Source organism: Lichenostomus cassidix, unplaced genomic scaffold (genome assembly GCF_008360975.1).
Source record: "Lichenostomus cassidix isolate B80296 unplaced genomic scaffold, HeHo_3.0 HiC_scaffold_39, whole genome shotgun sequence".
NCBI lineage: Eukaryota > Metazoa > Chordata > Aves > Passeriformes > Meliphagidae > Lichenostomus > Lichenostomus cassidix.
Genome location: NW_028147446.1, coordinates 2,095,821 through 2,115,752, shown reverse-complemented (window position 1 = coordinate 2,115,752; position 19,932 = coordinate 2,095,821). Strand labels below are relative to the sequence as shown.

The 19,932-nt window shown below is 47.0% G+C and overlaps 1 protein-coding gene and 1 long non-coding RNA gene across 2 annotated transcripts in view; one reads left to right on the top strand and one right to left on the bottom strand.

Moving 5' to 3' along the window:
• Window positions 1-3,325: 3,325 nt before the first annotated feature.
• Window positions 3,326-19,932, bottom strand: part of ATP13A1 (ATPase 13A1) — a 50,314-nt gene continuing 33,707 nt past the window's right edge. Inside the window, exons 15-26 of the mRNA XM_085046164.1 lie at window positions 19,782-19,892; window positions 18,262-18,387; window positions 17,079-17,187; window positions 15,135-15,334; window positions 14,245-14,341; window positions 12,551-12,723; window positions 10,947-11,061; window positions 8,741-8,937; window positions 8,111-8,253; window positions 7,285-7,396; window positions 4,899-5,042; window positions 3,326-3,670 (exon numbers count right to left, since the gene is read on the bottom strand). Coding sequence (XP_084902290.1) covers window positions 3,560-3,670; window positions 4,899-5,042; window positions 7,285-7,396; window positions 8,111-8,253; window positions 8,741-8,937; window positions 10,947-11,061; window positions 12,551-12,723; window positions 14,245-14,341; window positions 15,135-15,334; window positions 17,079-17,187; window positions 18,262-18,387; window positions 19,782-19,892 — 1,638 coding nt within the window. The 3' untranslated portion in view covers window positions 3,326-3,559. The remainder of the gene's footprint in view (window positions 3,671-4,898; window positions 5,043-7,284; window positions 7,397-8,110; window positions 8,254-8,740; window positions 8,938-10,946; window positions 11,062-12,550; window positions 12,724-14,244; window positions 14,342-15,134; window positions 15,335-17,078; window positions 17,188-18,261; window positions 18,388-19,781; window positions 19,893-19,932) is intronic.
• On the top strand, window positions 13,474-13,785 carry LOC146422722 (uncharacterized). Its single transcript, XR_014848074.1, has 2 exons — window positions 13,474-13,600; window positions 13,745-13,785. It is a non-coding gene; the product is annotated as an uncharacterized LOC146422722 (long non-coding RNA).

Sequence of the window (19,932 nt, the reverse complement as noted above, 5' to 3'; positions counted from 1 at the left end):
GAGTGACCACAGGGTGACCCCAAAACCGGGGCTGGGAGTGACCAGGGTGACCCCAAAAAGGGGGCTGGGAGTGACCAGGGTGACCCCAAAACCGGGGCTGTGAGTGACCACAGGGTGACCTCAAAACCAGGGCTGGGAGTGACCACAGGGTGACCCCAAACACGGGGCTGGCAGTGACCACAGAGTGACCCCAAAAACAGGGCTGGGAGTGACCAGGGTGACCCCAAAAAGGGGGCTGGCAGTGACCACAGAGTGACCCCCAAAACAGGGCTGGGAGTGACCAGGGTGACCCCAAAAATGGGACTGTGAGTGACCACAGGGTGACCCCAAACACGGGGCTGAGGTGGCCTGAGTCCCTGGAGGCCCTGAGTGACCACGAGGACCCTAAACTGGGGGGTTTGGGGGTCCCAAGGGTGGGGCTGGGGGGTCACACAGACCTGCAGATGGAGGTGTCCCCGGGTTTGGGATCCCAAAGGTGTCCTGTGGCCTTGGGGACAGCGTGGAGCTCACATTGGCTGGGCTGTGTCCCCATGCCAGTGTCCCCCATGTCCCCACGGGCGTCCCCAGGGCCCCACACTGACTGAGCATCTCTCTCCCTCTTGTCCCTTGTGTCCCCCGTGTCTCCCCATGTCCCCCTGTGTCCCCCTGTGTCCCCCTGTGTCCCCATGTCCCCCCGTGTCCCCCTGTTTCCCCCATATCCCCCGTGTCCCCACGCTGTCCCCACTGTGTCCCCACGCTGTCCCCACTGTGTCCCCATGCTGTCTCCCCATGTCCCCCTGTGTCCCTCATATCCCCACGCTGTCCCCCGTGTCCCCCGTGTCCCCCTGTGTCCCCCGTGTCCCCTGTGTCCCCGATGTCCCCCATATCCCCCGTGTCCCCCCTGTCCCCCATGTCCCCGCTGTCCCCGCTGTCCCCAGGAGGAGGAGAAGCTCCTTCGCCATCGCCCCAGCTCGGCCAGCACCGGCAGCTCCCCGCCGCCCCCTGCTGGACTCTGAGGGACCTGCGGCTCTACCTCCCCCAAACCCCCAAAAATCCCTTAAAAACCCCCCAAAAACCCCAAAACGTTCTGCACTTTCCCTGTCCCCTCCCTGCCCGGGTGGCCCCGGGGGGACTCAGGGGACCCCAACCCCCCTGGCACTTTGCACTCGCCCCTCCCCCCGGCCCGGGCAGGGGCAGCGATCGCTGTAAATGTTCCTTTTTCGGTTGTTTTTTTTTGTTTTTTAATGGTTTTATTTAAATCCAGGCCGGCTGTACATTTTATTAATTAATTAATTCATTCCTTTGATTAAGACGGTTCGTTGATTTCGAATTAAAGCGCTGGTGGTGCTGCTGCTCCTGCTGGGGACAGAGGGGAGTTGGGGAATGGGATTGGGATTGGGAACAGGTGTGGGACTGGAATGGGATTGGGAACAGGTGTGGGACTGGAATGGGATTAGGAACAGAATTGGGAACAGGTGTGGGGAATGAAAATGGGATTGGGAACAGGTGTGGGATTGGGAACAGGGTTGGGAACAGAATTGGGAACAGGTGTGAGGAGTGAAAATGGAATTGGGAACAGGTGTGGGGAATGAAAATAGGATTGGGAATAAAATTTGGAATGGGATTTGGTATGTGAATGGCATTGGGAACAGGTGTGGGAATGAGAAAGAGTGGGACACCTGTGGGGAATGAAAATGGGAATGGGATTGGGAACAGAATGGGAACGGGAATGAGAATGAGAGTGGGACAGATGTGGGGAATGAAAATGGGATTGGGAATGGGGTTGGGAACAGAATTGGGAACAGGTGTGGGAATGGATTGGGATTGGGAACAGAGTGGGAACGGAATTGGGAACAGAATTGGGAACAGGTGTGGGGAATGCAGATGGGATTGGGAACAGGTGTGGGAATGGGAATGAGAGTGGGACTATGTGAAAATATGAAATGTGTGAGAAATGTGAAAATATGAAAATAGGATTGGGAACGGGGTTGGGAAGTGGCGTGGCACTGGGAGCAGCTTTCGGCCCCTTGCCGAGGTGACGCTCGCGGTGCTGCCGCAGGTGGATTTGGGGACATCCCAATGTCCCCCAGTGTCCCCTCCTGTCCCCCGCGGAGCTTCCGCCTTTGAGGATTCTCGCTTCCTATTGGCCCTGGCGCCTGTCACTCACCGCTCTGAGCCAATCGCAGCGCGTCCCGCCGGCTGGGCGGTGCCGATCGGCTCGGCTCTGCCCGGAGAGGTCACCGAGAGGTCACGGGGAGATCTCCAATTATCTCCCGGTAATTAATTAATAACTCCGGGATCTCCCGGTAATTAGTAACTCTGGGGATCTCCCGGTAATTAATAACTGTGGGATCTCCCGGTAATTAATAACTCTCCGCATCTCCCGGTAATTAATAACTCTGGGATCTCCCGGTAATTAACAACTCTGGGATCTCCCGGTAATTAATAACTCTGCAATTTGCCGGTAATTAATAACTCTCCTCATCTCCCGAACCCCGCGCTACTTCGAGCTCCCGCCTTTGTTCCGCTCGCACTTCTGATTGGCCCGCGCGCCTGTCACTCAGCGCTCCCAACCAATCGCCGGGCGGAGAGGGCGGGGCGGAGCGCTCCGGTCCCTGTCGCTGTCGCGTCCCGTTCCAGATGTGTTTATCCCATTCCAGGTGTTTATCCCATTCCCGATGTGTTTATCCTGTTCCCAGTGTTTATCCCAGAGTTTTATTCCCATCCTATTCCCGGTGTTTTTATCCCATTCCCTTTTTTTTTGGGAATTCTAGTCCCCATTCCCAGATTTAATTCCCATTATTTTTTGGGAATTCCAGACCCCACTCCCTGATTTAATTCCCTTTTTTCTCAGGGAATTCCAGCCCCCATTCCCAGATTTAATTCCCTTTTTTTTTTTGGGAATTCTACTCCCCATTCCCAGATTTAATTCCCTTTTTCCAGGGAATTCATCTCTCCATTCCCTGATTTAATTCCCTTTTTTTTTTGGGAATTCCAGGCCTCATTCCCAGATTTAATTCCCATTATTTTTTGGCAATTCCAGACCCCACTCCCTGATTTAATTCCCTTTTTGTTTTTGGGAATTCTACTCCCCATTCCCAGATTTAATTCCCATTATTTTTTTTGGGAATTCCAGGCCCCACTCCCCCCTTTCCCGAGGCTCTAATTCCCGTTTTTCCCTCCCTTTCCCAGTACAATTCTGAATTCCACGGGATTTTGGGATCTCACAGCCTCTCCCCTCCCCAATCCAGGATATTTTCATTCCCATTTTCCCCACGGATTTTCCCCATTTTTTGGTTTTTTTTTCCAAACCCAAAGAATTCCAGACTCTTTCCAAAACAACACCTTGATTGGGATTTTTTAAGTCGCCAAATTCCCAAAAACATTCCCGGGAAGCTCCTGGGGGTGGAATTGTGGAATTTCCCCCCCAACCCCGGGAATTCCGCGGGAAAATCCCGGAAAAGTTAAAAACCCAAATCCGGCCGGGGCTCGGAGTTCTCCCTGGGATGTGGGACGTGATGAGAGCCCAGGGCGAGGATTTGGGGGATTTTTGGGGTTTTTTTGGGATGTGGGAATTCCCTCAGGAAGGCACTTTGAGCCTGGAGCTTCCCAGCAGGAACTGCAGGATTCGATCCACGGAGAACGCCAGCAGGAAATCCGCGACGAGGACGGCTGAGATCAGCAGCTTGAACTGGAAATTTGGGAATTTATTGTTATTGCAAAATCCTAAATCTATCCTAAATCCATCCTAATCCACCCCAATCCCTGAGCATGGCTGAGATCAGCAGCTTGAACTGGAATTTGGGAATTTATTGTTATTATTGTTATAAAATCCCCAATCCACCCCACATCCATCCCAATCCCAGAGCACGGCCGAGATCAGCAGCTTGAACTGGAATTTGGGAATTATTGTTATTGTAAAATCCCAAAACCACCCCAAATCTATCCCTATCCCTGAGCACAGCCGAGATCAGCAGCTTGAACTGGGAATGGGAATTTATTGTTATTGTAAAATCCCAAATCTATCCCAAATCCATCCTAAATCCACCCCAATCCCATCCCAATCCCAGAGCACGGCCGAGATCAGCAGCTTGAACTGGAATTCTGGGAATTTATTATTATTATAAAATCCCAAATCTATCCCAAATCCATCCCAATCCATCCTAAATCCACCCCAAATCATCCCAATCCCAGAGCACGGCCGAGATCAGCAGCTTGAACTGGAATTCTGGGAATTTATTATTATTATAAAATCCCAAATCTATCCCAAATCCATCCCAATCCATCCTAAATCCACCCCAAATCATCCCAATCCCAGAGCACGGCCGAGATCAGCAGCTTGAACTGGAATTCTGGGAATTTATTATTATTATAAAATCCCAAATCTATCCCAAATCCATCCCAATCCATCCTAAATCCACCCCAAATCATCCCAATCCCAGAGCACGGCCGAGATCAGCAGCTTGAACTGGAATTCTGGGAATTTATTATTATTATAAAATCCCAAATCTATCCCAAATCCATCCCAATCCATCCTAAATCCACCCCAATCCCATCCCAGTCCCAGAGCACAGCCGAGATCAGCAGCTTGAACTGGAATTTGGGATTATTGTTATTATAAAATCCCAAATCCATCCTAAATCTATCCTAAATCCATCCCAAATCCATCCCAAATCTATCCCAAATCCATCCCAATCCCTGAGCACAGCCGAGATCAGCAGCTTGAACTGGGAATTGGGAATTATTATTATTACAAAATCCCAAATTCATCCCAAATCACCACAAATCCATCCCAAATCCACCCCAAATCCATCCCATCAATTGCACCTGAAATGTTGGGAATTTCCCTATAAATGTTGGGAATTTTCCCCTGAAATATTGAGAATTTCCCCCGGAATTGCCCCGGAATGTGATTTTACCTCGGTGGGGATCTGGACCAGGCCGAAGCTTTCCGTGAATTCCTGGGAAGAACTGCCGAGGAGACAAAGAACTGCGGCGGCTGAGGCGAGCAGGGAGCAGAGCAGGGCCTTGTTCTCCGTGAGGGACTCCATGAAGGGATGGCCCTGGAAATGGGATAAAATGGGATAAAAACAGGGAAAATGGGACTGGGAATGGAGCAGAGCAGGGCCTTGTTCTCCGTGAGGGACTCCATGAAGGGATGGCCCTGGAAATGGGATAAAATGGGATAAAAAATGGGATAAAAACAGGGAAAATGGGAGCAGAGCAGGGCCTTGTTCTCCGTGAGGGACTCCATGAAGGGATGGCCCTGAAATACAGGAAAAATGGGATAAAAAATGGGATAAAAACAGGGAAAATGGGAGCAGAGCAGGGCCTTGTTCTCCGTGAGGGACTCCATGAAGGGATGGCCCTGGAAATGGGATAAAAATGGGAAAAATGGGATAAAAATGAGATAAAATGGGATTAAAAATGGGATTGGGAATGGAGCAGAGCAGGGCCTTGTTCTCCGTGAGGGACTGCATGAAGGGATGGCCCTGAAAATGGGATAAAATGGGATAAAAACGGGAAAAATGGGATTGGGAATGGAGCAGAGCAGGGCTTGTTTCTGTGAGGGACTCCATGAAGGGATGGCCCTGAAAATGGGATAAAAAATGGGAAAAATGGGATAAAAAATGGGATTGGGAATGGAGCAGAGCAGGGCCTTGCTCTCTGTGAGGGACTCCATGAAGGGATGGCCCTGAAAACCAAGAAAAATGGGATAAAAACAGGGAAAATGGGATAAAAAATGGGATTGGGAATGGAGCAGAGCAGGGCCTTGTTCTCTGTGAGGGACTCCATGAAGGGATGGGCCTGGAAATGGGATAAAAACAGGAAAAATGGGATTGGGAATGGAGCAGAGCAGGGCCTTGTTCTCCGTGAGGGACTCCATGAAGGGATGGCCCTGAAAATGGGGAAAAATGGGATAAAAAATGGGATAAAAACAGGGAAAATGGGATTGGGAATGGAGCAGAGCAGGGCCTTATTCTCTGTGAGGGACTGCATGAAGGGATGGCCCTGAAATACAGGAAAAATGGGATAAAAAATGGGATAAAAACAGGGAAAATGGGAGCAGAGCAGGGTCTTGTTCTCCGTGATGGACTCCATGAAGGGATGGCCCTGGAAATGGGATAAAATGGGATAAAAAATGGGATAAAAACAGGGAAAATGGGAGCAGAGCAGGGCCTTGTTCTCCATGAGGGACTCCATGAAGGGATGGCCCTGAAAATGGGATAAAAACCAGGAAAAATGGGATAAAAAATGGGATTGAGAATGGAGCAGAGCAGGGCCTTGTTCTCTGTGAGGGACTCCATGAAGGGATGGCCCTGAAAACCAGGAAAAATGGGATAAAAAATGGGATAAAAACAGGGAAAATGGGATTGGGAATGGAGCAGAGCAGGACCTTGTTCTCTGTGAGGGACTGCATGAAGGGATGGCCCTGAAAACGGGATAAAATGGGATAAAAAATGGGATAAAAACAGGGAAAATGGGAGCAGAGCAGGGCTTTGTTCTCCGTGAGGAACTCCATGAAGGGATGGCCCTGGAAATGGGATAAAATGGGATAAAAAATGGGATAAAAACCAGGAAAAATGGGAGCAGAGCAGGGCCTTGTTCTCCGTGAGGGACTCCATGAAGGGATGGCCCTGAAAACCAGGAAAAATAGGATAAAAACAGGGAAAATGGGATTGGGAATGGAGCAGAGCAGGGCCTTGTTCTCCGTGAGGGACTGCATGAAGGGATGGGCCTGGAAATGGGGAAAAATGGGATAAAAAATGGGATAAAAAATGGGATTGGGAATGGAGCAGAGCAGGGCCTTGTTCTCCGTGAGGGACTCCATGAAGGGATGGGCCTGGAAATGGGATAAAATGGGATAAAAGATGGGAAAAATGGGATAAAAAATGGGATTGGGAATGGAGCAGAGCAGGGCCTTGTTCTCCGTGAGGGCCTCCATGAAGGGATGGCCCTGGAAACCAGGAAAAATGGGATAAAAAATGGGATAAAAACCAGGAAAAATGGGAGCAGAGCAGGGCCTTGTTCTCTGTGAGGGACTCCATGAAGGGATGGCCCTGAAAAAACAGGAAAAATGAGAAAAATGGGATAAAAAACAGGAAAAATGGGGATAGGAGTGGAGCAGATCCTTGTTCTCCGTGAGGGACTCCATGAAATGGGAAAAATGGGAAAGAAAAACTGGAGAAACTGTGGGAAAAACGGGAGAGAACGCGAGGGGAAGCGAGAAAACCGAGGAGAAGGAAGCGGGAAAAGTGTGGAAAAGTGGGAATTTTGGGAATATTTAGGGATTTTGGGGAATACCTTGTAGTTGATGGCGAAGGTGACCATCTGCATGGCCATGGACAGGATGTACACTGTGCTGTTCACCAGTGATGGCTCAAACTCCTTGCTCAGGTCCACGAATTCCTCCTCCCTGGAAAATTGGGAAAATATCAGGATTAGTTTGGGATTAACCTGGGATAAAAAATGGGATGAAAAATGCGAAAAATGGGAAAATATTGGGATTAGTTTGGGATCAACCTGGGATTAACCTGGGATAAAATGGGATTTACCTGGGATCACCCTGGGATCAAACCTGAGATCAAACCTGGGATAAAATGGGATAAAAAATGGGAAAAATGGGAAAATATTGGGATTAGTTTGGGATTAACCTGGGATTTAGCTGGGATCAACCTGGGATAAAATGGGATTTACCTGGGATCAACCTAGGATTAAACCTGGGATAAAATGGGATAAAAACCGGGAAAAATGGGAAAATATTTGGATTAGTTTGGGATTTACCTGGGATTAATTTGGGATTAAACCTGGGATCCCAGAGCTGCAGCCCTGGAAAGCTTGGGAAGGAAAACCACAGGAAAATCCTGATTTTTTTCCCACCCAGGATTGGATTTTTTATGGAATTAGAGGATCCTGGAATGGCAGGAATTGGGGGAAATCCTGGTTTTTTTGGGATTAAGGTGTCACTTGGGCCTGTTCTAGGCCTGAGCCTCGAGGTAAAGGAACATAAAATATAGAAATTGGGGAAAATCCAGAATTTTGGGGATTTTCAGCTCACCTGGGCTCACTCTGATACAGAAATATCATAGAAATTAGGGAAAATCTGTATTTTTTGGGATTTAAACCTCACCTGGGCTCGCTCCTGGCCTGAGCCTGGCGGTACAGGAACACCAAACTCAGGAAATGCACCAAAAATTGCAATAAAACTGTCAGGATGGTGTAAAGGTTGAAGATGTTGGGAAGAGGTCTCTCCTTGGAAAGAGTCTTCAGGGGCTGGAAATGGGAAAAAAGAGCAATTTGGGGAAAAATGGATTATTTGGGGTTGTTTGGGGGTGAAGGGGCAACGGATGAATGGGGTTTTAGCAAAAGAAATGGGATTTTATCAAAACAAATGTGATTTTTTTGAGAATAAAGCCCCAATAAATGGGATTTTACCCAAACAAATGGGATTTTTTGTGAATAAGGCCCCAATAAATGGGATTTTACCCAAACAAATGGGATTCTTTTAGGATAAATCCCAAATAAATGTGATTTTTTTGGGGACAAAACCCCAATAAAGAGGATTTTACCCAAACAAATGTGATTTTTTCCGGATAAATGCCAACTAAACGTGATTTTTTTGAGAATAAAGCCCCAATAAACAGAATTTTACCCAAACAAATGCGATTTTTTCAGGACAAACCCCCACCAAAGAGCACTCCACCAACCCCAAACCCCATTTTTCCCCATTTTTTCCCATTTTTTCCCTGTTTTTCCCCACCTTGGAGCGGGAGATGAAGAGGAAGCAGCCAGCCAGCAGCAATCCCTGCAGCGTGGCCTGCAGGTCGCTGAACTTGACTCCCTCCAGGAACAGAACGCTCTGGCTGTAGGCGAGGATGAGAGCGTTGAGGGCCAGGATCTTGAACATCTGCAGGGTGGTGACCAGGGTGCAGCGACCCTGCTTGATCACGTGGCAAACTGGGGAGAAAAATGGGAATTTTGGGATCTTGAACATCTGCAGGGTGGTGACCAGGGTGCAGCGGCCCTGCTTGATCACGTGGCAGACTGAAATGGGGAGAAAAATGGGGATTTTGGGATCTTGAACATCTGCAGCGTGGTGACGAGAGTGCAGCGACCCTGCTTGATCACGTGGCAAACTGAAATGGGGAAAAAATGGGAAAAAATGGGAAAAATCATGGTGACCAGGGTGCAGCGACCCTGCTTGATCACGTGGCAAACTGGGGAGAAAAATGGGAAAAAATGGGAAAAAAAGGGGATTTTGGGAACAAGAGGCAGGATCTTGAACATCTGCAGGGTGGTGACGAGTGTGCAGAGACCCTGCTTGATCACGTGGCAAACTAAAATGGGGAGAAAAATGGGAAAAAATGGGGATTTTGGGAAAAAGAACCAAAGTGCAGCGGCCCTGCTTGATCACGTGGCAAACTGAAATGGGGAAAAAATGGGAAAAAATGGGAAAAATCATGGTGACCAGGGTGCAGCGACCCTGCTTGATCACATGGCAAACTGAAATGGGGAGAAAAATGGGAAAAAATGGGGATTTTGGGATCTTGAACATCTGCAGGGTGGTGACCGGGGTGCAGCGACCCTGCTTGATCACGTGGCAAACTGAAATAAATAATGGGGAAAAATGGGGATTTTGGGAAAAAATCATCAATGTGCAGCGACCCTGCTTGATCACGTGGCAAACTGGGGAGAAAAATGGGAAAAAATGGGAAAAAAAGGGGATTTTGGGAACAAGAGGCAGGATCTTGAACATCTGCAGGGTGGTGACGAGTGTGCAGAGACCCTGCTTGATCACGTGGCAAACTAAAATGGGGAGAAAAATGGGAAAAAATGGGGATTTTGGGAAAAAGAAACAAAGTGCAGCGGCCCTGCTTGATCACGTGGCAGACTGGAACAAATAATGGGGAAAAAATGGGAAAAAATGGGAAAAAATGGGAAAAAATCATCAGTGTGCAGTGGCCCTGCTTGATCACATAGCAGACTGGAATTGGGGAGAAAAATGGGAATTTTGGGAAAAAATCATGGTGACCAAAGTGCAGAGGCCCTGCTTGATCACGTGGCAAACTGAGGAGAAAAATGGGGATTTTGGGAGTTGGGGGAAAAGGGGGGGAAAATGGGGGAATTCAGGGGGATTTGGGGACTTGGGGAGTCATTCCCACCCCATTCCCAGTTTCTTCCCCACTCCATTCCCATTTTATTCCCTTTTCCCCCCATTTTTCCCCATTTTTTCCCAGTTTTTTTCCCAGTTTTATTCCCATTTTTTCCCAGTTTTTTCCCATTTTTTTTCCCCATTTTTTTCCCCAGTTTTTTCCCAGTTTTATTCCCATTTTTTCCCAGTTTTTTTCCCATTTTTTTTCCCATTTTTTCCCAGTTTTTTTCCCAGTTTTATTCCCATTTTTTCCCAGATTTTTTCCCAGTTTTTTCCCATTTTTTTCCAGTTTTATTCCCGTTTTTCCCAGGGTCACTCACTGCACTGGATGGATGACAATTTGGAGGTAAAAGGAGCAGCAATACTGGCATCTCCCATGCCCATTTCCCCCTTTCTTCCCCATTTTTTCCCAGTTTTTTTTCCCATTATTTTCCCATTCTTTCCCAGTTTTTTTCCCCATTTTCCCCCATTTTTTCCCAGTTTCTTTCCCATTTTTTTTCCCAGTTTTTTTTCCCTGTTTTTCCCATTTTTTCCCAGGATTTTTCCCCATTTTTTCCCCATTCTTTCCCAGTTTTTTTCCCTGTTTTTTCCCCAGTTTTTCCCATTTTTTTTCCCAGTTTTTTCCCCTCACTCACTGCACTGGATGGATGACAATTTGGATGTGAAAGGAGCAGCAATACTGGCATCTCCCATTCCCATTTCCCCCTTTCTTCCCCATTTTTTCCCAGGATTTTTCCCCATTTTTTCCCCATTCTTTCCCAGTTTTTTTCCCTGTTTTTTCCCCAGTTTTTCCCAGTTTTTTCCCCTCACTCACTGCACTGGATGGATGACAATTTGGAGGTGAAAGGAGCAGCAATACTGGCATCTCCCAGCTTCACCACCGGAGCTTTGTCCTCCTCCAGATCCCTCAGCACCTGGCTGAGCCGCTCCTGAGAATTCCCAAAAAATCGGGATTAGCGGGAATTCCAAACATTGGGATTATTGGGAATTCCCAAAAAACTGGGATTAGCGGGAATTCCCGACATTGGGATCGGGAATTCCCAAAAAATCGGGATTATTGGGAATTCTGGGAGAATTGGGATTATTGGGAATTTCCACAATTGGGATCAGGAATTTCCAGAATTGGGATTCGGGATTGGGAATTCCAGAATTGGGATCAGGAATTCCCAAAATTCCGTTTTTCCCCTTGATAAATCCCTCCATTCCCAATTTATCCCCAGATTAGAAACTCCCAGATAAAATTCCCAGATGGATAAAATTCCCAGATGGATAAAATTCCCACTCTGTAAATGGATTGGAATTAATTCCCAGATAGAATTTCTGGATAGAATTCCCAGATGAAATTTCCACCCTGTGGATGGATTGGAATTAATTCCCAAATAAAATTCCCACACAAAATTCCCAGAAGGATAAAATTCCCACTGGGATCAATCCAACTCCCACCCTGTGGATGGATTAGGAATTCCCAGATGGATAAAAATTCCCAGATGGATAAAATTCCCAGATAAAATTCCCACTGGGATCAATCAAATTCCCACCCTGTGGATGGACTGGAATTCCCAATAAAATTCCCAATAAAATTCCCAATAAAATTCCCAATAAAATTCCTGTTGGGATCAATCCAACTCCCACCCTGTGGAAACTCCCATTCATGATGGAATTCCTGGATGGATAAAAATTCCCAATAAAATTCCCACTGGGATCAAACTCCCACCCTGTGGATGGATTAGGAATTCCTGGATGGATAAAATTCCCAGATGGATAAAAATTCCCAGATGGATCAAATTCCCAATAAAATTCCCACTGGGATCAATCCAATTCCCACCCTGTGGATGGATTAGGAATTCCCAGATGGATAAAAATTCCCAGTAAAATTCCCACTGGGATCAATCAAATTCCCACCCTGTGGATGGACAGGAATTCGCAGCAAAATTCCCAATAAAATTCCCACTGGGATCAATCCAACTCCCACCCTGTGGATGGATTAGCAATTCCCGATAAAATTCCCAATAAAATTCCCGTCGGGATCAAATTCCCACCCTGTTGGATGGATTGGAATTAATTCCCAGACAGAATTCCCAATAAAATTCCCATTGGGATCAAACTCCCACCCTGTGGATGTACTATGAATTCCCAATAACATTCCGGGATAAAATGTCCACTGGGATCCAATTCCCACCCTGTGGATGGACAGGAATTCCCAGTGAAATTCCCAATAAAATTCCCACTGGGATCCAATTCCCATCCTGGGGATGGATTAGGAATTCCCAATAAAATTCCCACTGGGATCAATCCAATTCCCACCCTGTGGATGGACTGCAATTAATTCCCAGAAAAAATTCCCAGATGGAATTCCCACCCTGTGGATGGATAAAAATTCCCGGATGGATAAAATTCCCGGATTTCTCCATCTCCCACCCTCTGGGCGCTGAGCTGCTCCTCCCGCTGGCTCAGGGCTCTCTTGGCTCCTCGGGACGGAGCTCTGGAATTCCCAACTCCCGGAATTCCGGGAATTCTGTCCCCGGCGCCGTCCCGAGCTCTCCTCCTGCGCTCGGGAATCCTCTCGGGAGCGTTGGCCAGCAGGGCGACTCCTGGGGGGGAAAAATGGGAATAAAAATGGGGAAAAATGGGAATAAATTGGGGGAAAATGAGGGAAAATTGGGGGGAAAATCAGGGGAAAATTAGGGAAAAAAAATGAGGGGAAAATCAGGGAAAAATCAGGCAAAAATCAGGGAAAAATGGGAATAAAAATGGGGAAAAAATGGGGAAAATGAGGGGAAAATCAGGGAAAAAATGAGGGGAAAATCGGGGGAAAATGGAGAAAAAACAGGGATTAAATCTGGGATAAAATACGGGAAAAACAGGGAAAAAATGGGAAAAAGGAGGGAAAACCAGGGAAAAATCAAGGGAATAATCAGGGAATAAACAGGGAGAAAATGGGGGGAAAAAACAGGGGAAAAAAGAGGAGAAAAATAGGGAAAATCAGGAATAGAACAAGGAATAAACATGGATAAAACAGGGATGAATTTTGGGAATTCTCACCAAAATCCACATATTTCAGAGCTCCCGGGGTGTGGAATTCAGGGAATTTTTTGGGAATTCTCACCCACGTCGGCGTGTTTCAGAGCTCCCAGGTGAGGAATTCCGGGAATTTCAGGATTTTTTAGGGATTTTTTGGGAATTCTCACCCACATCTGCATGTTTCAGAGCTCCCAGGGTGTGGAATTTCGGGATTTTTTTTTTATTCTTTGGGAATTTTGGGATTTTTGGGGAATTTTTTTTGGAATTCTCACCCACGTCAGCATGTTTCAGAGCTCCCAGGGTGGGGAATTTTGGGATTTTTTTGGGAATTCTCACCCACATCCGCATGTTTCAGAGCTCCCAGGGTAAGGAATTTAGGGAATTTCAGGATTTTTTGGGGATTTTTTGGGAATTCTCACCCACATCGGCGTGTTTCAGAGCTCCCAGGTGAGGAATTTTGGGAATTTCAGGAATTTTTGGGAATTCTCACCCACATCCGCATGTTTCAGAGCTCCCAGGTGAGGAATTTTGGGATTTTTTGGGAATTTTTTGGGAATTCTCACCCACATCGGTGTGTTTCAGCGCTCCCAGGGTAAGGAATTTGGGGAATTTCAGGATTTTTTGGGAATTTTTGGGAATTCTCACCCACATCGGCGTGTTTCAGAGCTCCCAGGGTAAGGAATTTTGGGAATTTTTGGGAATTCTCACCCACATCAGCGTGTTTCAGCAATCCCAGGGTAAGGAATTTTGGGATTTTCAGGATTTTTTGGGAATTTTTGGGGATTCTCACCCACATCGGCATGTTCCAGAGCTCCCAGGTGAGGAATTTGGGGAATTTCAGGATTTTTTGGGGATTTTTTGGGAATTCTCACCCACGTCGGCGTGTTTCAGAGCTCCCAGGGTGTGGAATTTTGGGATTTTTTTGGGAATTTTTGGGAATTCTCACCCACATCGGCGTGTTTCAGAGCTCCCGGGGTAAGGAATTTTGGGATTTTTTGGGAATTCTCACCCACATCGGTGTGTTTCAGCGCTCCCAGGGTAAGGAATTTGGGGAATTTCAGGATTTTTTGGGAATTTTTGGGAATTCTCACCCACATCGGCGTGTTTCAGAGCTCCCACGTCGTTGGTTCCATCCCCACACATCAGCGTTGGGTAGCCGAGGCTCTTCAGCGCTGTCACCACGAATTCCTGACGGGAAAAAAAACGGGAAAAATTCCCAAATTTCGGCAATTCCCAGCTGGGGGTGAGGGAGGTGAAATTTGGGAATTCCGGGCTGGAATGGGGTTGGGATTTGGGATGAAAGCTGGGAGATCCTGAGGCTCAAATCCAAATCCCAGAGCTTGGGAATTTTGGGAATTTGGGTCAAATTTTGGGAAACAGCCAAAGATTCTTTAGGATAAAACCAGAGATATCCTGAGGCTCAAATCCAAATCCCAAAGCTCTGGAATTTTGGGAATTCTGGGCTGGAATGAGTTCAGGATTGTTCAGGATAAAACCAGGACCAACTTCCCCCATTCCCAGAAATCCCAAATTTTGGGAATTCGGAGCCAAAATGACCCCAAAACCCTCCAGGATCACATCAGGATCAATCCCTCCATTCCCAGAAATCCCAAATGTTGGGAATTCTGGGCTGGAATGAGCTCAGGATTGGTTAGGATAAAACCAGGGTCATCACAGCCATTCCCAGAAATCCCAAATGTTGGGAATTCAGGGCTGGAATGAACTCAGAACTGTCCAAGGACATCATGAGCCTCAAACAGAAACTCCCAAAAGCTCCATATTTCGGGAATTCCGGGCTGGAATGACCTCAGGATCCTTTAGGACAAAACCTGGCAAATCCTGAGCCTCAAATCAAAATCCCAAAGCTCTGGAATTTCAGGAATTCCGGGCTGGAATGACCTCAGGACCCTTTAGGATCCCCCCCAGGCTCAACCCCCCCATTCCCAAAACCCCCAAAATCCCCAAATCCCGGGATTCCCACCTTCTGCTTCGGGGCCACCCTGGCGAACACCCTGACGTGGGGGATGAGGCTGAGCAGGCGATGGCGATCCCACAGCCGCAGCTTCTCCAGCCCTTCCCCCGTCAGGCACAGATCGAAGGAATCCGTCAGATCCCGCAGGGAATGTGGGAATGCTGGCAGGGAGACGGAGCCGTCCCGGGATTGCCACTGCCAGGGGAGACCTGGGAATTTGGGAATTATTTGGGAATTATTTGGGAATTAATTGGGAATGTGACAGAGCCGTCCCGGGATTGCCACTGCCAGGGGAGACCTGGGAACATTGGGAATTTGGGAATTAATTTGGGAATTAATTTGGGAATGCTGGCAGGGAGATGGAGCCGTCCCGGGATTGCCACTGCCAGGGGAGACCTGGGAATTTGGGAATTATTTGGGAATTATCTGGGAATGTGGGAATATCACGGAGCCATCCCAGGATTGCCACTGCCACGGGGAATCTGTGGGAATATTGGGAATCTGGGAATGGATGCAGGCAGGATTCCAGGAGGGATTCCAAGGGAATTCCAGAAGGATTCCAACCCCAATTCCCATCATCCCCATTCCCATTCCCAAACTCCTCAAACCCCAGGATCCTTTCCCCTCATGCCATTCCCAGCACTCCCATTCTTCCCAGTTCCCCATTATTTCCATTCCCAATTCCCATCCGATTATTCCCATCATTCCCATCATTCCCACCATTCCCATTTCCCATCATTTCCATCATTCCCATTCCCATTTCCCATCCCCAATCATTCCCCTTTATTCCCATTCCATTCCCTTTATTCCCATTCCATTCCATTCCCATTCCCACCATTCCCAATCCCATTCTCACTATTCCCAATCCCACCATTCCCACAATTCCCAACATTCCCATCATTCCCACCCTCCTTTTCCGGCCGCTGCAGGATGAGGATTTGCTCCTTGCTGAGGAACTGAGGAACCCAATCCCAAATCCCATTCCCAATCCCAATCCCAATATTCTCATTATTCCCAATATTCCCATTATTCCCACCCTCCTTTTCAGGTCGCTGCAGGATGAGGATTTACCCCTTGCTGAGGAACTGCAGCTCCAATCCCAACTCCAATTCCCACCATTCCCAACTCCAATTCCCACCATTCCCAATCCCAAATCCCATCATTCCCAATCCCAAATCCCATCATTCCCAATCCCAAATCCCATCATTCCCAATCCCAAATCCCATTCCCAATCCCAAATCCCATCATTCCCAATCCCAACCCCATTCCCAATCCCAAATCCCATCATTCCCACCATTCCCACCATTCCCAATCCCAAATCCCATCATTCCCACCATTCCCAATCCCAAATCCCATTCCCACCATTCCCATTATTCCCAATCCCACAATTCCCAATATTCCCATCATTCCCACCCTCCTTCTCGGGCCGCTGCAGGATGAGGATTTGCCCCTTGCTGAGGAACTGCAGCTCCAATCCCAAATCCCAATCCCAAATCCCAAATCCCATCATTCCCAATCCCAAATCCCATCATTCCCACCATTCCCATCATTCCCAATCCCAAATCCCACAAATCCCAATATTCCCATCATTCCCACCCTCCTTCTCGGGCCGCTGCAGGATGAGGATTTGCCCCTTGCTGAGGAACTGCAGCTCCAATCCCAACTCCAATTCCCACCATTCCCAATCCCAAATCCCATCATTCCCAATCCCAAATCCCATCATTCCCACCATTCCCATCATTCCCAATCCCAAATCCCACAATTCCCAATATTCCCATCATTCCCACCCTCCTTCTCCGGCCGCTGCAGGATGAGGATTTGCCCCTTGCTGAGGAACTGAGGAACCCAATCCCAATTTCAATTTCATTCCCACCATTCCCAATCCCAAATCCCATTCCCAATCCCATTCCCAATCCCAAATCCCACAAATCCCATTATTCCCATCATTCCCACCCTCTTTCTCGGGTCGCTGCAGGATGAGGATTTGCCCCTTGCTGAGGAACTGCAGCTCCATGGCCACATGGCAGGCTGTCAGCGGGTTGTCCCCAGTGATCATCACCACCTGCAATCCGGGAAAAATCCCAAAAATCCGTGAATTTTGGGAAAATTCCGGGAATTCTGGGATTCCCGCAGCTCCCCCGGTGAAATTCCCACCGGAATTCACGGAATTTTCTGCTTTTTCAACCTGGAATTTCCCTCTTTTCAGCCGAAAATTCTCCTAATTTTCAGCTCTGGATTTTCCCTGTTTTCCATTTGGAATTTTCCCAGTTTTCAGCCTGAAATTTTCCCTCTTTTCCCTCGGGAATTTCCCCCATTTCCCACCTGGAATTTTCCCTGTTTTCCACTTGGAATTTCCCACTTTTCCAGCCTGGAATTTCCTTCTTTTCAGCTGAAAATCCTCCCAATTTTCAGCCTTGGATTTTCCCAATTTTCAGCCTGGAATTTTCCATGTTTTCAGCCTCGGATTTTCTGGAGTCTTCCGCTTGGAATTTCCCAGTTTTAATCCCCAAATTTTCCCAATTTTCCACCTCAGATTTTCTTTGTTTTCACCCTAAAATTTCCCTATTTCCATCCTGGAATTTTCCCAATTTTCCATTTGGAATTTTCCCTGTTTTCCATTTGGAATTTTCCCTGTTTTCCATTTGGAATTTTCTCTATTTTCCATTTGGAATTTTCCCTGTTTTCCATTTGGAATTTTCCCTGTTTCCCACCTGGAATTTTCCCTGTTTTCCACTTGGAATTTTCCCTGTTTTCCACTTGGAATTTTCTCTGTTTTCCTTTTGGAATTTTCCCTGTTTTCCACTTGGAATTTTCCCTGTTTTCCATTTGGAATTTTTCCCTGTTTTCCATTTGGAATTTTTCCCTGTTTTCCATTTGGAATTTTCTCTATTTTCCACCTGGAATTTTCCCTGTTTTCCATTTGCAATTTTCTCTATTTTCCATTTGGAATTTTTCCCTATTTTCCACTTGGAATTTTCCCAGTTTTCAGCCTCGGATTTTCTTCCATTTCCACCCCAGAATTTCCCAGTTTTCCACCCGGAATTTTCCTTTTCCCACCCGAAATTTTCCCCGTCATTTCCCCCTCATTTCCCCAATTCCCAAATTCCCAAAACCTCCCGAATTCCCGGATCCTCACGTGGTGGGAGGAGCTCTGGATCTCTCGGATCACAGCTTTGGAATCGGATTTGAGAGGACAGGAAACCAGCAGGAACCCAGCGAACCTCAGATCACACTCCAGAGCTTCCCTCTTCATCTCCCGCACCTGGGAAGCCCAAAATTCCCAAAATTCCCAAATTTCCGACCGGGAAAATCCCAAAATTCCAAATTCCCCAGTGAGAAAATCCCAAAATTCCCAAATTTCCGACCAGGAAAATACCAAAATTCCAAATTCCCCAGTGAGAAAATCCCAAAATTCCCAAAATTCTGACCAGGAAAATCCCAAAATTCCAAATTCCCCAGTGAGACAATCCCAAAATTCCCAAAATTCTGACCAGGAAAATCCCAAAATTCCAAATTCCCCAGCAGGAAAATCCCAAAATTCGCAATTCCCCAGTGAGAAAATCCCAAAATTCCCAAATTTCCGACCAGGAAAATCCCCAAAATTCCAAATTCCCCAGTGAGAAAATCCTAAAATTCCCAAATTTCTGACCAGGAAAACCCCAAAGTTCCCAATTCCCCAGTGAGAAAATCCCCAAAAATTCCAAATTTCCCAGTGAGAAGATCCCAAAATTCCAAATCCCCCCAGTGAGAAAATCCCAAAATTCCCAAATTTCTGACCAGCAAAATCCCAAAATTCCAAATTCCCCAGCAGGAAAATCCCCAAAAATTCCAAATTCCTGACAGGGGAAATCCCAAAAAGCCCCACACAATCCTCCAAAAATCCACCCAAAATCCCACCAAAAAATCCCAAAAAAAACTCCTCCCAAAATTCCCCCAAATCCTGGGAATTTCCCTGGAAAAAACCCTTAAAAATGCCAGAATTCCAGGATTTCCCCTTTTCTCCCCCATTTTTTTCTGGGATTTTCTCTTTTTTTCCCCATTTTTCCCCCATTTTTTCCCATTTTTTCTGGGATTTTCCCCATTTTTTCTGGGATTTCCCTGTTTTCCCCATTTTTCCCCATTTTTCCCCCATTTTTTCTGGGCTTTTCCCTTTTTTTCCCCATTTCTCCCTTTTTTCCCCCATTTTCCCCTCATTTTTTCCAGAATTTCCCCTTTATTTCTGGGATTTTCCCCATTTTTTCTGGGCTTTTCCCTTTTTTCCCCATTTTCCCCTCATTTTTTTCCCCTTTTTTCCCCATTTTTTCTGGGATTTCCCTGTTTTTCCCCATTTTTCCCCATTTTCCCCCATTTTTTCCCCATTTTCCCCCATTTTTTCTGGGATTTTCCCTTTTTTTCCCCATTTTCCCCTTATTTTTTCTCAGGATTTCCCCATTTTTTCTGGGATTTTCCCTTTTTCTCCCCATTTTTCCCCATTTTCCCCCATTTCCCCCTCATTGTTCCCCAGAATTTCCCCATTTTTTCTGGGATTTTCCCCATTTTTTCTAGAATTTCCCCATTTTTTCTGGGATTTTCCCCATTTTTTCCAGAATTTCCCCATTTTTTCTGGGATTTTCCCGTTTTTCCCCCATTTTCCCCCATTTCTCCCCATTTTCTCACCTGCTGGTGGCTCAGGGCTCCCAGCTCCTTGTAGCCCAAAGCCAAAACTCGAGCGCCTTGGAGAGAAAACTCTCTGTGCAGCTCCTGGTAATTGCTGGGACAGTCTGAGAGCTGGAAAAATGGGGGGAAAAATGGGAAAAATGGGGAAAAA